At 39.7% G+C, this 22,688-nt stretch overlaps 1 protein-coding gene across 1 annotated transcript in view; it reads left to right on the top strand.

Moving 5' to 3' along the window:
* Window positions 1-22,161, top strand: part of LOC143040494 (angiotensin-converting enzyme-like) — a 25,440-nt gene extending 3,279 nt beyond the window's left edge. The window contains exons 3-14 of the mRNA XM_076211586.1: window positions 1,097-1,261; window positions 2,339-2,435; window positions 3,004-3,147; window positions 6,871-7,007; window positions 7,469-7,621; window positions 8,037-8,206; window positions 12,148-12,272; window positions 18,933-19,176; window positions 20,048-20,146; window positions 20,253-20,393; window positions 20,503-20,669; window positions 21,488-22,161. Coding sequence (XP_076067701.1) covers window positions 1,097-1,261; window positions 2,339-2,435; window positions 3,004-3,147; window positions 6,871-7,007; window positions 7,469-7,621; window positions 8,037-8,206; window positions 12,148-12,272; window positions 18,933-19,176; window positions 20,048-20,146; window positions 20,253-20,393; window positions 20,503-20,669; window positions 21,488-21,525 — 1,680 coding nt within the window. The 3' untranslated portion in view covers window positions 21,526-22,161. The remainder of the gene's footprint in view (window positions 1-1,096; window positions 1,262-2,338; window positions 2,436-3,003; window positions 3,148-6,870; window positions 7,008-7,468; window positions 7,622-8,036; window positions 8,207-12,147; window positions 12,273-18,932; window positions 19,177-20,047; window positions 20,147-20,252; window positions 20,394-20,502; window positions 20,670-21,487) is intronic.
* The last annotated feature ends 527 nt before the right edge of the window (window positions 22,162-22,688 follow it).

Raw genomic sequence — 22,688 nt, 5'->3', positions numbered from 1 at the left:
CGACCACGTACAGCAGCTTTTGGCAATAAACAATTGACCTGGAAGTTCGATCAAAGAGGGCAAAGGTCGCGAATGATCTAGCGTGAACACCTCATCCCACCACCACCGTGCAACGCATTTCCCTTGAAACGGCAACATCATCTGTCAATTTCAATATTGTCAAAATTATCTTTTCCAAGCCGGAGAATGCTGATCGATTTTTAATTTCTTCTATCCTTCCTTCCCTACTGTTTACTATTTCTACTACCCTACCCTTCTTAAATCTCCGTTACCATTTCTACGGCTCCATCTCTTCGGTGGGATATTGTCCCCAAGGATAAAAACACTAGTGAAATACAAATATTATGCTTAAAATACCAAACCCTTGCGCCCCTTGCTTCTCTTTGCTCCCCACCTCTCTCTCTCTCTCTCTCTTTCTCTCTTTCTCTTTCTTCCCCCTATCCTTCCTCTCCCGCAGTTTTCTCCAACCCGCCTGCTTTCCTCCATTCTATGTTTTCCTTTCCTCTTTCCTCTTCATCAAACTCATCAGATACAAGTAAACGTAGTCCACCCAACCATCCCTTTCTTGGAGCACACTGATTACTCTTGAACGCAAACACAGGAAATTGTAAACATGCGATTTTCCTTTTCAAGAGACGAATCGGTTTTCCACAAAGATATTTTCTTTTAGGTAATTTCAATCTGTTCTTACATAAATTCTTTTCACATTTTAGCTACGGCAGTGGTCAAAGAAATTGGTTTATAATTTAAAGGAGCCTCCCTGTCACTTTCCCTCCTCTTCGTGGACACACAGAGTTCATGTATATAGTTGTCATCATTTGCTTTTTTTCTGTAGCTTTATATCAAGGATTTACATCTTACATTACGCCCCACCTGTGTTGTCCCAAGGAATGCTAAAATTTATTGTCCCCAACCCCTACACTAGAGGTCAGTAAGGTTGTAGATACTGAACAATATTTGCATAATTCTTCTGCACACTTTCAAAGATGTGCTTGATCTCATCCTCCTACATCCTCAAAATTTCATGTTCTCTTCCATTTATACTAGTAAGATACTAAGACCCTACTTTCTACATTTTGTTTTTTTTTCTCTCAAGCTGGCAGCATCCCTCAAATATGCGGAGTGGGAGAAACAGAGGTGGGAACAGGTTATGGCATGGAAAGATCGATGGAATCAACTGAGTGATCCTTTCCTGAAGCGGAAATTCGTCAAGATGTCCATTCTCGGCACGGCTGCCCTGCCTACAGCGGAATTGGACAAGGTACATCTGATAAAAACAATATATAGGTACTTAGAATTGTCATGAGTGGTATTGACATAATTATAAACTCCATGAAGGAAACAGTTGTTAGGATAGTATTTTTATTTATTCATTTATTTTCGTATGAAATAGTATTGGTGTTAATTTTTACATCAAATTGTACAGCCAGGAACAAATTGCGATCAACAGTGATGACATGGTGAAAACGTAGGTTTTTTCCCCCCCAGGGCTAAAGAACGTGCAATCTACGCAACGTATGCGTGCTGAACTGAGCAGGCCCGAGGGTGGGGTGGGATTGGGTGCACCGTACGGGAGTGGTCCCAACCTTCATTCCAGAAGTTCACATTGTCGAAGTTTACATGGAAGACACTACTTTCTCTTGGAGACCCATATGACTAGGCACCATGCTTTGTGAGAGAAAAAAAGTACTTGTTCATTACAAAAATTAATTAAAACTCCAGACAATTCTTTTCCTTTTGATATCCGTTTGATATCTGTTTGATTTCGTGCCGATTCCAAGATTTCTTACGCTGCGGCAGAGAGGTCAAGGGTATCTCGATCAACCCCTTCACTGGGTGATACGCTCAGCGAATCTCATTCGATCGAACACTAAGAGTTTTTATCAGAGTTCGAGGGTGATGAGGTGATGTGACGCGATTCCACTGAGTGGGTGGGTGGCTTGTTGTCAGTCAGCACATCAAAGAAATTGACAACGTCTTCCTCTCGCCGGTTGATTCACCTGGAAGGAGGAATAGATTGGGGGTGCTTGCACTGACCCGGCGCGGCTGACAGAGGACAAAATCTACAAGGGTTTCGGCATGCCGGAGGGGCAGACGGAGATAGTGGTCCTCACCCCTACAGAACGAGACCCTGCTAGAGGCTGAATAAAGTCACCTGGCATGGGCCATAACGAAACCAATGCAGTCTGTCATCTAGGTGATGAAGGTTCTAGCACCTTGGCTGTATCAACAGGACTACTATATTAGTTACAAACATATTCACAAAATACAATACGTAAGTCAATTGTCACATTTTCCATCCTCTTTCAAAACTGCATGTTTTTTTTTCTCACGACAGTATAATGGAATTGTCACAGACATGACGACCATTTACAGCACTGCCAAGGTGTGCGACTTCGCCGACCTGTCCTTGTGTCACTTAACTCTCGAACCAGGTGAGTCTATGTTTATGCATGTTTTAGAAAATTTACCACCCTTAAAGGAAAACCAGTCACATTCACATATATTGTAACAGTTTACAGAATTATTTTTTAAAACAGTAAATTAAGTTATAGATATTTCATATTCCATTTGTCAAAATCCTTCGTGAGATACATTATAGAATAAATAAACTACAAAAAATCTTGCTCTTCAGACGAATTAAGTACGCAAAGAATGAATATAATACTTTACAAACATTTGCGACTGTTATGAATATTTTACGTATTAAGCTCAGTACAAGTTCCCTCCATGCTAAAACACAGAAATACCTATAAGTAGTGTGTGAGTTAGAAATTTAATTAAGTAATGATGAATAAACAAGAATGAAATATATGCATGTATATGTGGATGGTAACGTATCTAGTCATGAAGCCATCTGGAGCAAACATATTTGCATGAATATATCAAACTACGTGAATACGCATGATTACGACAATTTCATTAGTATGACAGGTTTCATAGCCACAAAATACAGTTTCCTTGCACTAGATATATATCTAATTAGGACATCCCTCTAAACAGATTTGAAACGGGTCCTCCGTAAAAGTCGCGACTACAATGAACTACAGTTCTACTGGGAGAGATGGCGCAATGTTACCGGGGGGAAAATGCGAAAAATGTACAAAGAATTCGTCGACCTGTCCAACAAAGCTGCACAGCTGAACGGTAGGTACCAGAAGGGATTTGGACTTCACCATCCAGGAGAGAGAGGGCTTCGATCTGACAGATCAACATGCCATTCACTACATTTCGGCATTCCTCCTCGTTCAGTTGTGTGTATTAATTTACCTAGTATCTTACGGGAAGGGGAGCTACGCTCGTGTGTCCCATCTCTGTATCTCGCCATGTCTATTTTTTTTTTCTTAAATTCATGTATGGTTTTTGCATACAGTATTATTTCGTCTACTTTGTTCCATGCATCCACCAATCTGTGGAGAAAACTCTTCTTTTTTAGGTCTCTTCTATAACTTCTTTTTGGGTTTCTTTTCATGTCCCCTTGTATTTCTCTTATCCCAGTTTAGTAAGTCTTCTCTATTAAAGACTTCCATATCTTTCATGATTCTGTAGATGGTCAACAATTCACCTCTTTCTCTCCTTTGTTCCAGAGTCGGCAATTCTAGTTTTGACAATTTCTTTTCATATGACAGTTTTGATAGTGTTGGGCCCATCTTCGTAGTTGCTATCTGGATTCTCTCAATTTTCCTTATATTCTTTTTAGTACTGAGTGACCATATTGTCGCTGCCAATTAGTGATTAGTATTTTCTTAACCATTTCTTCATCCAAGTAAGTAAAAGCCTTTTTTATCGATCTTAGCCAACAATTTTCTTTAACTGTTTATTAGGGGACATATCCTTTGTGATGATTACTCCCAGGTCTTTTTCAGATCCCACTTTCATTACTTCCTTTTCGACAATTTTATATTGTCCTGATATCCTTTTATACTTTTTTCCAAATTCCATCATGCTACATTTCTTAATGTTGAAGTTCACTTCCCACTTCTGACTCCATTCCCAAACCCTGTTCAGGTCTCTCTGCAGTGAATCACAATCCGTTTCAGTACTCACTTTCTTCAACAGTTTTGCGTCATCATAAATGGCAAACACTATTGGAGCCAATACTGATCCTTGTGGAACTCCACTAATCACTTCTTCCTAAGTAGAACTTTTATCTCTGAGCACTACTCTCATTTTTTTCCATGTAAGAAGTCCTCCATCTACTCCAGTAGTTTATCTTGCATCCCTCCAATGGTTTCCAGTTTTCTTAATAGTTTTTTTTTTTTGTGGAACTTTGTCAAAAGCTTTTTGTAGGTTTAGGAAAGTACATTCAGCCCATCCGTCCCTTTCCTGCATTATATCTAGTAGTCTTGAGTAAAAACAGATCAAATTTGTGGCGCATGGTCTTCCCTGTCTAAATCCGAATTGTCTCGGATTTAGTATAGTATTTTCCTCCAGGTGTTTCATCCATCTATTCTTTTTATACTTTTTCACAAATTTTGGCTACCGTGCATGTAAGATAAACCAATCTGTAATTTGTTGGGTCTTCCTTGTTTCCTCCTTTATATATTGGGACGATATCAGCATTTTTCCAGTCGTCTGGTAGTTTTTCTTCTTTGAGTGAGCAATTCATTATGTTCAATAGTTTGTCTATTAGTTCTTCTTTACATTCCTTTAGTATCCAGTTGGCGATTCCATCCGGGCCGTGCAATTTCTTGACATCAAGGTTCATTATTTGGTCCATTATTTTTTTCGTGTTGCTATTATTTCCCTCATGGTGGTGGTGGTGGGGGGTTAACTTCTCTCCCTTCATCTTGATGTTGTACATTTTCTCTAGTGAAAACCGACTTGAAGTGTTTGCTCATAACTTCAGCTATTTCTGTATCTCCTGTGTATTCTATGTTCCCTTGACGTGTTTTCACTATTTCCTGTGTTTTTTAGTTTACCGTTTACATATCTATAGAATATTTTTGTCTGATCCTTACATTTTTCTATTATGTCTGTCTTATAGTTTATTTTTTCCTCCCTGCGTATTATTACATATTAATTTCTTTGATTGATATATATTTGCCGCTTTCTAGTTTTTTTGTCTTTTCTCCACTTTTTCAAGCTGTATCTCTTCTATCTTTCAGCACTTAATATACAACTTTTACTGTTTTTGTTTTTGGGACGTATTTATCCACTCCCTCTTTATAGATTTCCATCAGAATCATCCATTTTTCTTCCACTTGTGCTTCTTCATCGTAGAATTTTTCTCAACTCTCTTTCCTTTTCTGTATTTCTCATTTCTCTCTATATATCTTTCCTCCTTTGGTTCTAACTCAGGTAATATGAGGTCACTAATCCCAATTGGTTTCTTGTATTCAATTTTATTCACAATTTAAGGTTCTGACGTAAATAATAAATCTAGTCTCGAAGGTTCTTCGTTATTTCTAAATCTAGTGTTTTCCTTTACCCACTGTGTCATTGTATGTTCTATAGTCATATCAATACAATTATCCATTGATCCTCTCCACCTTTCACTGTCATCTCTTCCCAGCATATTTCTTTGTAGTTAAAATCTCCCATAAGTACCAACTTACCTCCATTCTTCAACATCTCATTTAATGAAAGCCTTCTATCTTCTAACATTTTAGAATAATCTCACATAAATCACAGCAAACTTTCTACTTTTCATGTCACTATCTTCAGCTCTTATTGTGATCATCTCCACCCTGTTCTCTCCATATGTAACTTTCGTCACATTTAAGTTTTTAGCCAAGAACATGACTCCTCCACCTTGTTTCTCCTCTCTGTTTCTAAACCAATTATTATATAATCCATGTCTAACACTGTTTGGTAATAGTGGACCCTTTAATTTTGTCTCCACAATTCACATTATGTCTGGTTTTTCTTCTGATAGGTAATAATTTTGTTTATTTAACCCTGAGATTAATCCGTCTATATTAGCATAAGCTACTTTTAATTTTCTACTCTCTCCATCTCGTTCTCTGATACTTTTGTTTCTTTTTCTTGAATATGTCATTTTTTCAGTCTCATTTCTAACACTCCGATATAATTTCGTTTTCTCGGTCTTCGGCCTTTCCTTTTTTTTTTTTTCTTTTTTCTTTTTTTTTTACTTTGCTTCTTAATGTCTTTTCTCTTTCTCTTTCCTCATCATTCATGTCTCTTTTTATCCATATACTTTTATAGTGTTCACTTATTTCTAACTTTCTTGTTTTTGCTAGATTTTCTTCCACTGCCAATTGTGTGTGTGTATGTGTGTGTGTGTGTGTGTGTGTGTGTGTATTTACCTAGTTGTACCTAGTTGTATTTTACGGGAAGGGGAGCTATGCTCGTGGGGTCCCGTCTTCATATCTCATTTTATCTAAACTATTTTTAAATTCATGTATTGTTTTTGCACACACCACTTTCTCATCTAACTTGTTCCAACTGTCTATTACTCTGTGAGGAAAGCTGTTCTTTTTCAAATCTCTTTTGTGTGTGTGTGTGTGTGTGTGTGTGTGTGTGTGTGTGTGTGTGTGTGTGTGTGTGTGTGTGTGTGTGTGTGTGTGTGTGTGTGTGTGTGTGTGTGTGTGTGTGTGTGTGTGTTCGTATGTACGTGATTCACTATGGTCTTGGACCACGTGTGTGTGTGTGTGTTCGTGCATGGCTGTTCGTGCGTGTGTGTTCGTGCGTGTCTGTTCGTGTGTGTGTTTGTGTTTGCGTGTGTGCTTGCGGACATCTATATGATGCATGCACATGTCTGCACGTTCTTGTATTTCGGTGGGTGCAGGCTCAGGTATGTAATTCTATATACTTGTATGTACTCAAGTGTGCAAAACAATATGTACCAAAGCAGTCTTCTCTTGAAGAGAGTCGGTGCGAGTGAACACGTGTTTCGTTACTCGGTAGACTTCAAGAACATGGGAGACATGTGGCTAGAGCCCTACGAGTCCCCGACCTTCCGCCAAGACCTGAGTGATATCTGGATCCAGCTGAAGCCTCTCTACCAACAGCTCCATGCCTACGTCAGGAGGAAGCTCAGAGAGGTGAGATATGCGCATTTCGTGAGTCTAAGGAACGAAGAGGGGCATGGACATGTGTTAAAAGAAACTGAAATAAAGGATCTTTCTTATGAAGTTCTGATATACTTGTGGTATTTGTAGTGACCGGTCGGCCCCATTTCAACCTCTTCGGTTTACTTTTTTCGTTCACTTAATTTACTTGATGTTGCTTTATTTCATTCAGTATACATATTCATGGACACACACACACACACACACACACACACACACACACACACACACACACACACACACACACACACACACACACACACACACACACACACACACACACACACACACACACACACACACACACACACACACACACACACACACACACGCACGCACACACACACACAAACAGAGACAAAGTCAAATAATCTTAAATGTTATGGAACTAAGATCTGCAGTGGTAAAGTTGACCTGTTCTCACCCGATTGCAGATCTACTCTGAAAGCAAAATCAGCCTCCGTGGGCCAATCCCTGCCCACCTCCTCGGCAACATGTGGGCGCAGAGCTGGAGCGAAGTATATTCCATGATGACGCCCTATGAAGGCAAGGGTTCTCTTGACGTTACGGATGAAATGAAGGCACAGGTAAGCAAAGATAGAATTCATGGACCTCGAAATGCGAAACAGAGTCCGCCTCCCTCTCTCTTCACATTTGAATTTCCGTCCTCCTAATCGGGCTTGTCGTTACTACCCATCACCCCTTCAACACCCACCCCAGCCAGGATACAATTTTCAACAGCGCTAATTTGTTACAAACACGTGGTACTGTAGTATCGTTTGCTTTTGGTTCAACTGAATGAAACGGTCCTGCAGCAGGGTGAATCGCAATCTGCACATTGTGCTGGCGAGATGAGGAGGGCCGGGTGACCTCGTTCCTACAACTTCCGACACTTCGGGGTTTCTATGGATCTTGTATCAAGACCCTGTCCAATCCTGCTGCAGGCATCCATCCCTCCGTCGAACAATACCTATTAAACCGCCCTGCTCTCCCTCTTTCCAGAGCTACACTCCTTTGCGCATGTTCAAACTGTCAGAAGAATTCTTCACCTCGCTGAACCAGACAAAGATGCCGCAGGAGTTCTGGGATCACTCGATCATCGAGAAGCCGAAAGACCGCGAAATCGTATGCCATGCTTCTGCCTGGGACTTCTGCAACGGCGTCGACTTCAGGTAAGAACCATTCTTTACTCACAATGGTTGTGTTGGGCAGTTGGGCATAGCAATAGTACTATTGTATTCATTGTGCTTTTATGGTCAGACAAAAGTGCTAGTTATGAAATGACGTGATATATATATATAGTTGTATTTACCTAGTTGTATTTTACGAGAAGGGGAGCTATGCTCGTCGTGTCCCGTCTTCATATCTCATTTTATCTAAACTATTTTTAAATTCATGTATTGTTTTTGCACACACCACTTTCTCATCTAACTTGTTCCAAATGTTTATTACTCTGTGAGGAAAGCTGTTCTTTTTCAGATCTCTTCTATAGCTGTCTTTCTTGATTTTCTTTCCGTGTCCTCTTGTATTTCTATCATCCCATTTGATTAGATCCTCTCTATCAATAATTTCTATGCCTTTCATGATTCTGTAAATCGCTATCAAATCTCCTCTCTCTCTTCTTTGCTCTAGTGTCTGTAGCTCAAGTTTTGCTAGTCTCTCTTCATATGATAGTTTTGAGAGTGTTGGTGCCAATTTTGTAATTGCACTTTGTATTCTTTCAAGTTTTGTTATACATTTTTTGTACTTGGTGACCACATCGTTGCTGCATATTCCAGTCTTGGTCTTATCAAAGTGATTAGTATTTTCTTCACTATTTCTTCATCCAGGTATGTAATTGCCACTTTGATTGTTCTTATTAAATTATAAGTTTCTCCAAAAATCTTGTTTATATGTTTCTCAGGTGACATGTTATTCATAATAATGACTCCCAGGTCATTCTCATTTTCAACTTTTTTTTATTCCTTCTTCTCCCAATTTATATGATCCACTATTCTTTTTTTGCTTCTTCCAAATTCCATTATACTACACTTTTTAGTATTGAACTCCATCTCCCACTTCCTACTCCATTCCCACACTTTATTGAGATCACTCTGTAGTGACTCACAATCTTCTTCCGTGTTCACTTTTTTTTAACAGTTTTGCATCATCTGCAAAGAAGCTCATATAACTTTCAATTTCTTCATTCATATCATTAATATATATAGCAAACATTATTGGGGCCAGAACTGTTCCTTGTGAAACACCACTTATTACTTCATCCCAATTTGAGTGTTTGTCTCTTATCACTACTCTCATTTTTCTTTCTTGCAAAAAGTCTTCTATCCATTTAAGCAGTTTGCCTGTATTCCTCCTTCAGTTTCTAATTTCTTAAGCAACTTCTTATTTGGTACTTTGTCAAAAGCTTTTTTAGGTCTAGAAATGCACAATCAGCCCATCCATCTCTTTCTTGTATTATATCTATTAGCCTTGAATAGAAACATATTAAATTGGTGACGCATGATCGTCCTTGTCTGAATCCAAATTGCCTTGGATTTAGCACATTTTTTTTTTTTAAATACTTGACCCATCTACTTTTGATAATTCTTTCACAAATTTTTGCTATTGTACTTGTTAGAGAGACTGGTCTATAGTTGGTAGGGTCTTCTTTATTTCCCCTTTTATATATAGGTACTATATTTGCTTTTTTCCAATCTTCTGGAACTTTTCCTTCTTTCAAGGAACTGTTTATTATGCTATGTATTTTGTCTGCCAGTTCATTCCTGCATTCTCTCAAAATCCAGTTTGCTATTTCATCTGGTCCATGCGATTTTCTGACATCAAGATTACTCAAGTGTTTCATTATTTCATTCTTTGTTACTTCTTTTTCTTTCATAGGGGGACTTTCTCTTTCCATTCGATCTCTCCAGGTTGTATGTTCTCCCTTGTAAACACTGATTTAAAATGCTTGTTCATAATTTCTGCCATTTCTATTTCCTCTGTGTATTGAACTCCTCCTTGTCTTAATTTCTCTAAATCTTGTTTGTTTTTCAGTTTGTTGTTTACAAATCTGTAAAATAGTTTTGGTTGATCTTTACATTTTTCAATGACATCTTTTTCATATTTTCTCTTTTCCTCTCTGCACACTTGTACATATTCATTTCTATAACAAGTATATATTTTCCATTTTTCAGGTCTTTTGTGTTTCTTCCATTTGGTCCAAGCTTTATCTCTTTTGTCTTTTAACTCCCTACAACTTTTGTTGTACCAGCACTTTACATATTCTTTTTTTTTTTTTTTTTTTGTCTTGGGACATACTTTTCCATTCCATTTTTTTTATATATTTTTTTGTCAAAATATTCCATTTCTCTTCCACTGTTATTTCTTCTTTGTATATTCTTTCCCAGTTTTCTTTTTGAAAGAATTCTCTTATTTAATCAAAATTTGTTTTTTCATACATCGTTCTTCCTTTTCTATATTGTTCATTTCTTTTCATGTATTTTTGCTCATTTAGTTCTAGTTCAATCAATATGTGGTCACTTTTACTTATTGGTGTCTTATATCCAATCTTTTCTACTATTCTAAGTTCAGATGTGATTATTAGGTCTAGTCTCTATGGTTCTTCATTTCTATACCTAGTGTTCTCTTGTATCCATTGTGTCATTGTATGGTCAATAATCATCTCGAGTAGAACATTTCTCCATGAGTCGTCTTCACCCCTTTACTATCATCTCTTCCCAGCAGACTTCTTTGCAATTAAAGTCGCCCATCATAACTATTCTTCCTCCATCTTCCATTATCTTGTTTAATGTTATTCTTGTGTCTTCTAACATACTTTTATGTTCACTCACTTCCCACGAGGCTGTTTTCGGAGGCACATAATATATCACAAACTTTCTGCTCTTCTTATATCTATCTTCCACTTCGATCATAATCATCTCTACTGTATTCTTTCCATATGTGACACACCTCACGTTTATATCCTTCTTAGTCAGGAACATAACTCCACCCCTTGCTTTGTCTCTCTGTTTCTAATCCAATAATTATATGCATCATGTCCTACACTGTTGGGTGGTAGTGGACCTTTTAATTTTGTTTCTACAATTCTCATTATGTCCGGTTCTTTTTGCTTCAGATAATCATTCAGTTTATTCAATCCTGTTATTAATCCATCTATATTTGTGTAAGACACTCTTAATTTTCTGCTATTTCCATTGTATTTTCTGTTTCCCTTTTGTTTTTCTCTGTTATGTGCCACTTCCTCATTCTCATATTCACTACTCTCCAATAGAATTTCTCTTTTTCTGTCTCTGTTCTGTTCTCGTTTTTTCCTTAGCTTCTTGTCTTTTCAGTTTTTCCTCCTCTCTTTCCTCTTTATTAATTTCTCTTTTTAATCATACCTTTTTATATTGTTCACTTGCTGCTAGTTTCCCTGTTTTTGCTAAGATATTCTCTGCCGTCGTTTGTGACCTGAATTTAACCTTAATTAGTCTGGTCTTATCTGTACTATATTATGAGCCTATACATCTCTTCAATTTGTTTCAGTATTTCAGGTTCATCTTCCTGAACTAATTCTATTAAACTGTTTACTTTTTCTTTTTCCTCTTTGATTCTTGTGGTTCTATTTAGGTTATGTTTCTATTCCATTCCTAATATAATTATACATTTCTTTTTATCTGCTAAGTCTCTTACTATATTCTCCTTCTGTCTTATCACTTTAATAACTGAGTCTTCAGTTTGTTCTTTCATTTGCTGTTTTATTATGTCAGTAAATGCAATTTTACTGTTCTCTTGGATTTTTTCCAAACCTGTGCTTCTTTTGCTATGGACTCTTTATTCTCTTTATTATTCCTCTTTTATTCCTCATTCTCATCTTTTACTTCTTTTAACTGTCTTTTTAATTCTTCTATTTCTTTAGTTAGGTCTTTGTTCACCTTCTCTAGTAAGTAAAATATTTCATTTTAGTCACCAATTCTACATTTTTGTTCTATGCTCTATTCTATATTGACATTTTAGCCAAACTGTCAGGCATAATTGGAGCTGTGCCAGGAGTATTCCATGGGTACCGATGTACCCGACACTTCGACCACCATTTTTCTCTCCACTTTTGTTGATACGCAGGGCCTTTTTACAGAATTAAGCAGTGCACAGACATAACTATGTCGGACTTGGTCACAGTTCACCATGAAATGGGACATATCCAGTATTATCTCCAGTACAAACACCAACCTATAGTCTTCAGGACAGGAGCCAACCCAGGTTAGTACACACCGGGTACGCATGAACTAATCGCCGGAAGTGAGAATGGGAATAAACCTTGGCACAAGCTGTGTAAGGTGTAGACATGTTGGTGCATCTAAGAAGCGGAGAAAATTAATTTGCTAAATAGATTTAATGATGCTCATAGTTAAAAGCAACATGTTGCGAACTACATTCTGTCTTTTACTGGATATATTTTCTGGAACAGTGTTTTCGACACTCTTTGTAGCATTTTTCTCGCCCATTAATATTACATATAGTATCATTAGCATTATTGACTTTATAATACCAATGACTTCATCATTTACTTACCTGGATGTAACAAATGCCATCGACAGTTACCTAATGATGCATGTCTGAAAAGTTATAGTATTTGTTTACAAAATGACGGTATGTTTAACAATAGTTCTTGGCAGGTGATGAGCTATTTTTCATATTGTTGATTACATTGGATTATATTTTTTTCTCTGAGGCAAGGATGTGAATAGTTTTTTTTTTATACTAATTTTGATGTGGTGGATTCAAATTTCTGAACAGTTTTGCTCTATCACATCTAGTTTTTTTGCTTTCACATATCCCCTTTTAACCATACCACACATAGATTTAAGATATATGTTTATAACATCTGTTACAAAGACACATTACAGAAAAAAAAATTGATGGAACTAAATTATTTGGATAATACAATACACACAAATCATAGTACATCAGACAGTTAGAGGTGAGTTTTTTGGATGATCTTGTGTACTTTGCCTCCAAGATATCACACAAAAACATCCAGCAAAAGTCCCACATCATACTGAGGTTCCGCTTGCCTTGATAGTCGCTCTCTATCATAGCAATATCTTGGTGGAACCTTTCTCCATGCTCATCACTCACTGCCCCGAACTTCAGAGGGAAGAAGTTGAGGTGGGAGTGGAGAAAGTGAATTTTGAGTGACATTCGGCATCCCATATCCTCATAAGACTGTAACAATTTCTAGATACACTCTTGGTAATCTGATACCCGTGTGTTACCAAGGAAGCCATTGCAGACTGACTTAAATGCTTCCCATGCTCTCAGTTCCTTTAAGGTAAGAAGCTCCTCAAAGTCCATATCCTTCAGCACCTCTCGGATCTGAGGTCCGACGAAGATGCCCTCCTTGAGCTTAGCAGAACTCAGAGCTGGGAATAGAGTGCACAAGTGTTGGAAGGCAGCGCCATTTTTGTCCATGGCCTTCACGAAACTCTTCATTAAACCAAGCTTGATATGAAGAGGAAGAAGAAGCACCTTGTTCATGTCCACCAGAGGATTTTCTTGGACACCAGGCACGAAAGTGCTCCTAGCTCCCCAGTCCTTTGCTTGTAGTGCTTGGATACAGCCCGACTGTCCCAGAGACAGAGAAAGCAACAGTATTTTGTGAAGCCCGCTTGAATACCCATAAGGAGATCAATGACTTTGAGGTCACCACAGAGACTCCTCTGGTACTGGTTGTACTTGACAGCTTCTAAAAGGAACTCCATATTATCATATGACTCCTTCAGGTGGACTGAATGGGCAATGGGAATGCTGGGGTATTTATTCTCATTGTGCAGGAGCACAACCTTGAGACTTTTCTTGGAAAAGTCTATGAAAAGATGCCAGTCTGAGGGATTGTGTGGGAAACCAAGGAAGGTGAATAAACCAAAATAATGAAGTGAGGTCTTTGTTCCGTGTTCTGAAACCGGTGATCCTTGACCAGGTTCCACTGCTTAAGCCGGGATGCCAGGAGCTCTGACTACTGCATAGATAAATACAAATTACAGGCAAAGTCATTCAGGTCTTCCTGCATGATCCAGTAGAGCTCGTTGCCACTTGCTCCTGAATAAACAGAGACATTGTCTTTAGAAGAAATTGACTCGGCAGATTCTTCCCCAGAAGATATTTCTTCGTCTGATGAAGGAAGAAGATCCTTATTTGCTGGAGGTGTGGGAACGAAGATCATCTTAGTGAGGATCAGGTCTCATAGCTGAGGGAAGGTTGCGATATTTGATTTTTTTTCTAGAAGTATTAAAGCCAGTTATATTTGTTAGACAATAATAACAATCATCTGCATCGCTTCGTGACTCTCTCCAGACCATCGGGACAACAAAGTTGAAGGCCACTTTGTTGCCGTTAATAAACCATGCAGTTAGTCCATTGTAGCAGGGTTTACAACAGATGTGTGGGGCCCAGGATTTGTCCTGATCTCCAATTTTACAGTCAAAATAATGAAAGTAAGCAGTTCTTAGGAGGGAAGTAATTGTTCGGCGCTGTGCAACGTAGCAGAATGAATTTGCCTTGTTGATGCATCTTCGGTGTTTTGAAGCCATTGTAGAGATATGTATCAGTTCACAAAAATCTGGAAAACAAAATTAACATTGATCATATACTGTATATGGGTATGTGAATTGTCTCAAAATCATAACATAAACATGTATCCAACATAAAAAAGAATGGTTGTGTAACATGAATATCGAGCAGCAATAACCTGCTCTCACTGCCAGTAGGCTACTTGTGTACCCACCCGCATTGCATGTCAATATTGCCAGATGCTTTTAGTAAAAATAGGACATATAAATTTTCTAAAAAAGACAAGTTTCCAAAATTTCTAAAAAAATAAACATATACCAAAGGCTTTTTACCACTACACGGTGCAGCTAAAAAGAAAAAGGCATAGAAATCACCCCCACCCATTCCATTTCCTATATATTCCACTCCCCTCCACCCTCCTCCCTCCCTCTTATCTTGTCACCTCCTGGATGACGGGTCATCCCTGCATCCTGTCCACTGCCCTGGGTCAGAAGCAGTGTCGCAAGACACAGCACATCCACAGCAAGGCCACTTCATAAATTCGGCGACCCCCCCTCTCCGTCCCCCCATGCAGAAAAGGAGAAGACGGGGAGAAATCCCTTCGGGCTGCGTCAATTTTTTTCTCATACATACTTCCTCACCCCCCATCCCCCACCCACTCCCTCTCATGCATCACAGCATCATCTATACACAACCTCTCTCCATTCACCCCTATCTTCTATCCTCTCCCGTCCTTCCTCAACAGACATTCCTCTCTTTTGTAATGCCCCTTTCACCCCATCCATCTCATATCATTCTAGGACGCCCCCTCATATTCACTCCATCCACCTCTGCCTTCCACATTTCTTTTACTAATCTTTCTTCACTCATTCTTTCTATGTGTCCAAACCATCCTAATACACTTTCATCAACCCTATCTCCCAGTTCCCTTTCCACCACTGTTCTCCTCCTCACCTCCTCATTTCTCACTCTATCTAGCTTAGTGACCCCTATCATACTTCTCAGACATTTCATCTCAAACACATTCAAACTCCTTCTCTCTTCCTCTCTGATGTTCCAGGTTTCTGCCCCGTACAATGCTGTTGGCACAATCACTCCTTCATATAACCTCCTCTTAGCATCCATTCCTAGATGTCTATTTCTCATTACACTTTTCAATCCACCAAGGTATTTACTCGCTTCTCTCAATCTACATTCTACCTCCACCCCCACTCCTCCTTTTCCTGTCACATTCGCACCCAAGTATCTGAAACTATCCACTTCCTCCAGTCTTTCACCCTTGATGCTCACTTCCAACCTGCTGTCACTCTCTCCCCTTGTACATCTCATCACCTTACTTTTACCCATATTTATCTTCAGCTTTCTTCTATCACACACCTTCTCAAACTCTATCACTAACTTCCTCAATCCCTCCTCTGATCCTGCTACAAGCGCAGTGTCGTCATCAAACAACAGCTGGCTCACCTCTCACTTTTCTCCATTTTTTTAATCATCTCCAACCCCTGACCCACTACCCTTGCGTTCACCTCTCGCACCACCCCATCCATGTAAAGATTGAATAGCCAGGGCGACATAACACATCCCTGATGAAGTCCCACCTTTACCTCAGACCATTCACTCTCTCCATTTCTAATCCTAACACAAGCTCTACTATTCTCGTAAAAACTCTTGACTGCTCTTAACAGTCTTCCTCCTATCCCATATATACCTCCCACAGTGCCTTCCTGTCTACCCTGTCGTAAGCCTTTTCCAGATCCATAAAAGCCCAATAAACATCCTTACCTTTTCCTATAGCTTTCTCACATATCTGTCTTACCGTAAAAATCTGATCTACACAACCCCTACCTGTCCTAAACCCACACTGTTCCTCACCAATTACTCCCTCTGTTCCTCTCCTAATCCTCTCAATCAAGACCCTCCCACAAGCCTTCCCAACTACACTCAACAAGCTGATCCCTCTAAAACTACCACACTCACACTTGTCCCCCTTTCCCCTGCAAAGCGGAACTATACAGGCACTCCTCCAGTCCTCTTGTACTCTACCCTCTCTTAAACAAACATCATATAACCTCACCAGCCAGTCCACCACAACTGTACCTCCTTTCTTTAGACATTCTGCATGGCATCCATCCAGACCAGGTGCCTTACCTGCTCTCATCATCTTAACAGCTGCTTTCACTCCATCCTTCCCTATTTCTCCTCCATTTTCCTCACTTCTCACTCATTTTCTTAGCGCTTCCCACTGCAACTACTTTTACCTTCCTGTCCTCCTTCACATCTGCCAACTCCTTAAAATACTCTGCCCACCTTCCTCTCACTGCCTTCTCTTCCATTATCATCTCTCCATCTGCACCTTTTATCTTTTCTTCCCTACTTGATTCGCCTCCTCTTCCTCTTTTAATTTCCCTCCAAAACGTCTTTTTATTGCTTTCAAAAATTTCTGTCATCTACTCTCCTCTTTGCTTCCTTTATCTTATGCTTAACTTCCCTTCTCTTTTCTTTGTACCTCTTATACGATTCCCTCGTCCTAGTTTGTAGCCAATCTATGAATGCCTGCTTCTTCTCTTCTACACATTTCTTTGCTTCCTCATCTCACCATTCACTATCCTTCCTTCTATTTCCTCCCTCCCTCCTTGTTCCACACACCATCTTTGCGCACCTTATGACTCCCTCCTTGAACCATCCCCATTCCTCCTCCACTCCTAGTTCCACTCTATCCTTTACTCCCTCCCACTCCTCTTTCAGCTTCTTCTTATACTCATTCTCCTTTTTTTTTCTCATTTAAGCAGTTCACTCTAAGTACCTCCCTACCTTCTGCCCTTTTCCTCTTTCTCCACCTATTCTCCACTCTCAATTGACCTTCCACCAGAAAATGATCTGATATTCCCCCACTCTCTCCTTAACTGTTCCTACCATACTCCTGGTCACCACTATATAGTCCATTAACGCTCTATCTGCCACCCTTCCATCCACCACTCTCTCCCATGTGTACTTATGCTAAACTTTCTTCCTAAACACTGTATTTGCTATCGTCAACTCTCTTTCAAGACACATCTCCACCATCATTTCTCCACTACGATTTTTACCTGGAACTCCATACTTCCCAATAACTCCGTCTATTGGTTCATTTCCTACCCTAGCATTAAGGTCTCCCAATACAACTACATTGACATTTCTCTCTAATCCCTCTATGCACTCATTTATATCTACCCAAAAAGTCTCCCTTTCCTTTATGATCTTCTCACTACCAGGTCCATACGCACTTACAAAAACCCACATCTCCCTTCCCAGCTTCATTTTCATCCACATCAACCTTGATGACACCTCCTTCCACTCCACTACCCTTATCTCTTCACTTACTAGTATAGTCACCCCTTCTCTCCCTCGTCCCCTCTTCACTCCTGACCACCTCCCAGCTACACTCCCAAACTCACAGTTGCCCTTTCCTTTCATTTTATTTTCATTCAAAGCTAGCACATCCATGTTTCTTCTCACAAACATACTGCCTATCTCTTCCCTTTTACTCTCATCTGTACCACATCCACGCACATTAAAAGATGCAAACCTTAGGGTACCGGTTGGAAAACTCCCAGACCCTCTTATGACTTTTCTTCTTTTTTTTTTTTTTAGGAATGTCCCCTTTTGGGGTCCCGTTTTTGTCGCCCTTTGTGACATTTATGTACATGTATACAAGTATATCTAAAAAACTACAAGTGATGAGTGAAAACTGGTTTTAAATCTGAAATCAGCACCTCAAAATTAGGCTATAACAACTATTTTTATGCTTGCCTCAGTTTCTCTGTAAACCAGTGTTATTTATCACGAGTTGCGCTGAACACTGGATAGAGAACCACCTGTCACAATCACAATCAAGTAGAAAAGACCACCAATCCGGAAAACCAAACAAATAAATGAATACCTTGTTTTAGTAAACACTGTTTACCATTCATTCTTCTAAATACTTGATTAATGAAGGAAAAACCATGGTGACTGAGCTATAATTTCTTTACATGGACAGGGAAAGCATTTGTACACGAAACGTTACGCGCAACAATTTTAAGACTCGGTGACCTTGGAGATTTCTAGCCAGATCCGTGGACTAAATCCGTATATTTAGAGTACTGTTGCATTCTGGTCTACACTCATGTCACCGGTTTGATAAAGTGGGTGATGACCCCAGTGTACTTGGCTTCTCAGGTAGTCTGTTTAGTTTCTGAACTCGCCACATCCCATCTTAACATCAGCCCTACAAGCCAAATTAAACTAACTAAATGACCGTATTTCACCTTCGTTCACCTCTTCCTTCTGTGACTGTCTCGTTCACCCTGCACCACTCTGTATCTCCTCCAGGTTTCCACGAAGCTGTCGGTGACGTGCTGGCCCTGAGTGTGGCAACCCCGAAGCACCTTCACAAGATTGGCCTCCTGAAGGAGGTGCACGACGACCCACAGGCTGACATCAACTTCCTGATGAGCATGGCCCTCGACAAGATCGTCTTCCTGCCTTTCGGTTACCTGATGGATCTTTGGCGATGGGATGTCTTCAGCGGCAAGACCAAGGAGAAGGACTGGAACTGCGCCTGGTGGAAGTTGAGGTGAAATGGAACGAAGTCAAGGGAAAATGTGTGCAAATAGGATGTTGTTCCAGGCGAATTGCTTGAATTTTAAGTTTCGTAAACAGATGACATACTGAGGCATCATCTTAGATATTTCGCATTGTGTCTGAAAACAAGCCGTTCAAGTTGTACGGATAATCCTTGGAGGAAATCTAAGGTTTAGTTGTTCGGGTTTACTTATCCTTTTTGTTGCGACCGACCAATACAAACTGTCTCACGTAAGAAACCCTAAATTTGTATCGTATTGTCATTCTTTTATCAAGGTAATAATTTTTTTAAATCCCTACCCCTACAAATAAGCTCGAACCAGGAGACAACTGCAACTAAGGTCATCTTTGCTTTGTATGCTTGGAATTCTGAAGCCAGTGCAAGGCATCAGTAGCTGTTGGATACAAACGCAGATCTGCGTCGTACCAATCGCGAAAAAAAACCCCACGCCACTCGACTCATGACCCACCACTTTTTTCCGAAATTTCGTGCACAATGTATTTCAGAGTAGTTTGAAAATGTGCCTTCTAAAGATACCATTTGATATAATACTACTTTTAAGGGCATAAAGAACATTCATATTAACTTAGTAAAATAAAGTCGACCCATAGATTTTGTTCTTAGATCTGAAGACAAAACGTTATGTCTAACACATACCCTAGAAGACAAATATTTCTCACCTCGTTTACTTGCATGGGGTCTCGTGGGGTCTTGCCTTTCTTTTGGGCAAGACCCCACGAACATGGTTTCGAAGTGTCTGGCTGTTACTGTGCATGGAATTCCCATACATTGCTGATATTTTAAATCTTTGTTTCATATTTAAACGGGAATAGCTTGTATTTTTCTTTTTCGTTCGTTTCAGGGAAGATCTTCAAGGTATACGACCTCCCAGTGTGCGTACCGAAGCTGACTTCGACCCTGGCTCGAAATTCCACATCCCCGCTAATTATCCTTACGTCAGGTGCGTTCCTAGGAATGCGACTACGTTTATGCTTTTCAAAAAAGTGACTCTGGGTAATGGTCGTACACGAACCCTTAGATGAGTTAAACATCCATTCTTATTACAGATATTTCGTTAGCTTCGTGATTCAGTTCCAATTCCACAAATCCTTGTGTCTGAAGGCCGGCCAGTACGATCCCAACGACCCCACTAAACCTCTGCACAAATGCGACATATATCAGTCGACCGAAGCTGGGAATGCACTCGGGTAAGTGATAAGATGCCAGCAACAAAACTAATGTCTTTAATAAAAGTTAATCGTGGGCCACATTATGGGTTTAGTTGCTATAATCAAATTGAATTGTTCCTTCCCACAGCGACATGCTGCAGCTTGGATCTTCTAAACCTTGGCCCGAAGCTATGAAGGCACTAACTGGCGAAACTAAGATGGACGCTAGTGCTATCAGGGAATACTTCAGCCCCCTTGAGAAGTGGCTTCAAGAAGACAACCAGAAACATGGCGAATTCATTGGTTGGGAGTCAGGTGAATATCACTGTCATTCGACAAGGAACAGTATTGATTTAATGATAGTTCGGATAGGTTGCGCTGCCGGATGTCGGGTGCAGCTTGAGTCAGCAATAAACAAAGCTTCTACCTTTGGGGGCAATATCGCAGTAAAATCTTATCATACAAGCATCAAAAGAAACTATTAAGGATAGGAGAAATTATTGGATTTTTTCCCCTCTATCCTTCCTTCTTAAGTGGAGTTCCGTATGCAAGGCTACGAATTAGCTTTGACAGATTCACAACAGCTTAGGGTCAGTTGTATCGAGCTACAGTAGTTAGTTCAGACGGTGGAAACTGAAGGAAGAATTTAATCTGAAAGGGGCGTTGAATCTGCATAGTTTGACAAAAAAAAAAAAAAAAAAAAAGAGACTGCAGCTGTTGAGAAAGGTATGGCCAAATCGTTGCGTCTTACGACACAATATTTATTGTAGCTACCGATATGTAATTTTATTTAATTGGGAAGAATTTTAGCAGTAAGAAGTTTCAACCTATTTAGAACATAACTAGATTAACCCTTACGTTGCATTTTACCATGTTTCTAGTCCAGCTGTCGCCAGACGATTTTATTCAGTTCAGGAAGCCACACCCCTCCTTCCTCTTCACTGCAAATGTTGACATAGTTGATCTGTAAATCTCAGATTTCACTGAAGGACAATGTTAGTTTTTTTTTCTTCTTCGTGTTGATGTGTGTATTTCGCCAAGATAACCTCCTTACCCCCCCCGAAACTTGAGTGTCAAGACGAAACTGCTACACTCAACTCACACCCTACTACCTATCTCTATCTTTTCTTTAGACGGCGTATACTGCAAGAACGATCAACCCACACCATAAAATCTGAAGCACAACGCGACCCACGTCTGCCTCTATCTTTATGGACCGCTATCTCAATTCTCCTTCGCTTCATTATCTCCTAAAAGAGTTGAAACAAAATTGAAATCGACATGTGAACACTGAGGTAGGGAAACAGTGCTTTCGGAAGAAGAAAGAACTAACAAAGGAAAATGGTAAGTGGGATCTGTTCATTTAATTAACAAGGCCCATACTAGCTTGTGCCACCCATAGGCTGGAGTGCCAGTTTTTTGAGCCAGGGGTGGCTACTTGGGTAGCTGGAGGTCAAAATATGTCGTACTTCTCTAATCTTGGTTAGATAATCTTTAGAATAAGGCCCAGCGACATCCATGTTGGTGATAACAGTACAGAACAATGGGCCTCTAGCTGTATATATTGTTATTCAACCGAAAGATTCTTAAATCCTGCAAGAAATACCCCCGAAACCACTGTCTTGTAAGGCATTCCTGAGCCTAGTTTGCTTCGGGTGTTTGTGTTGCTAAATCTGAATAATCTGTATGTGAAACGTATATGTGTTGCACATTAATACTTTGTTGTATCCTACAAAGAATTTTATCTTAAATTATTGTTGAGTTGTTGAAGTACTGTTGTATATGTTTAGATGAAATACATAAATCACAGAGTACCTAATGTTTGCTTCACCCATAAGTCGTATTCACATCTCAGTGGTCTAAACCTTACAGATAAAGGCTTGTCCATTTTTGCCTCTGCTTCACCACACCATTTTGATCACCCAGATTCGGTGCTACCTAACTGCTGAATCTTGATATTTGCATACCTTGGGGAATGTAGTAAAAATTTATCCATCTATAGGAAAATGACCATGTAATCTGAATGGACCCTGACTTGCCTAGCATACTTTGAGCTGGAGAGTCAAAACTTTGTTATAGCATTCTAATCTCAAGCCTTCCCATAATCCCATAAACCCTCATTCAGCTTGCAAGGGAAGTTTGAAACACTTACTTGACTAGTTTTACCCTGGTTCCCACCGGATGATATAGATCTTAGAGGTAGTTCTCTTGTTCCTTCAAGGGATGCTCGTGATGCTGGACCGCAGTCCTTTTTCCGGTCCATAGTAAACGTAGGTCATTATGACCGCATCATCATTATTCCTGTCTCAACCTGCACGCCTTCCCGGCTGAAGT

This window comes from Oratosquilla oratoria, chromosome 28 (genome assembly GCF_046742065.1).
Source record: "Oratosquilla oratoria isolate Oo_2021 chromosome 28, ASM4674206v1, whole genome shotgun sequence".
NCBI classification, from domain to species: domain Eukaryota; kingdom Metazoa; phylum Arthropoda; class Malacostraca; order Stomatopoda; family Squillidae; genus Oratosquilla; species Oratosquilla oratoria.
Note: the sequence above shows the minus strand (reverse complement) of the source record. Positions and strands in the feature narration are given on the sequence as shown.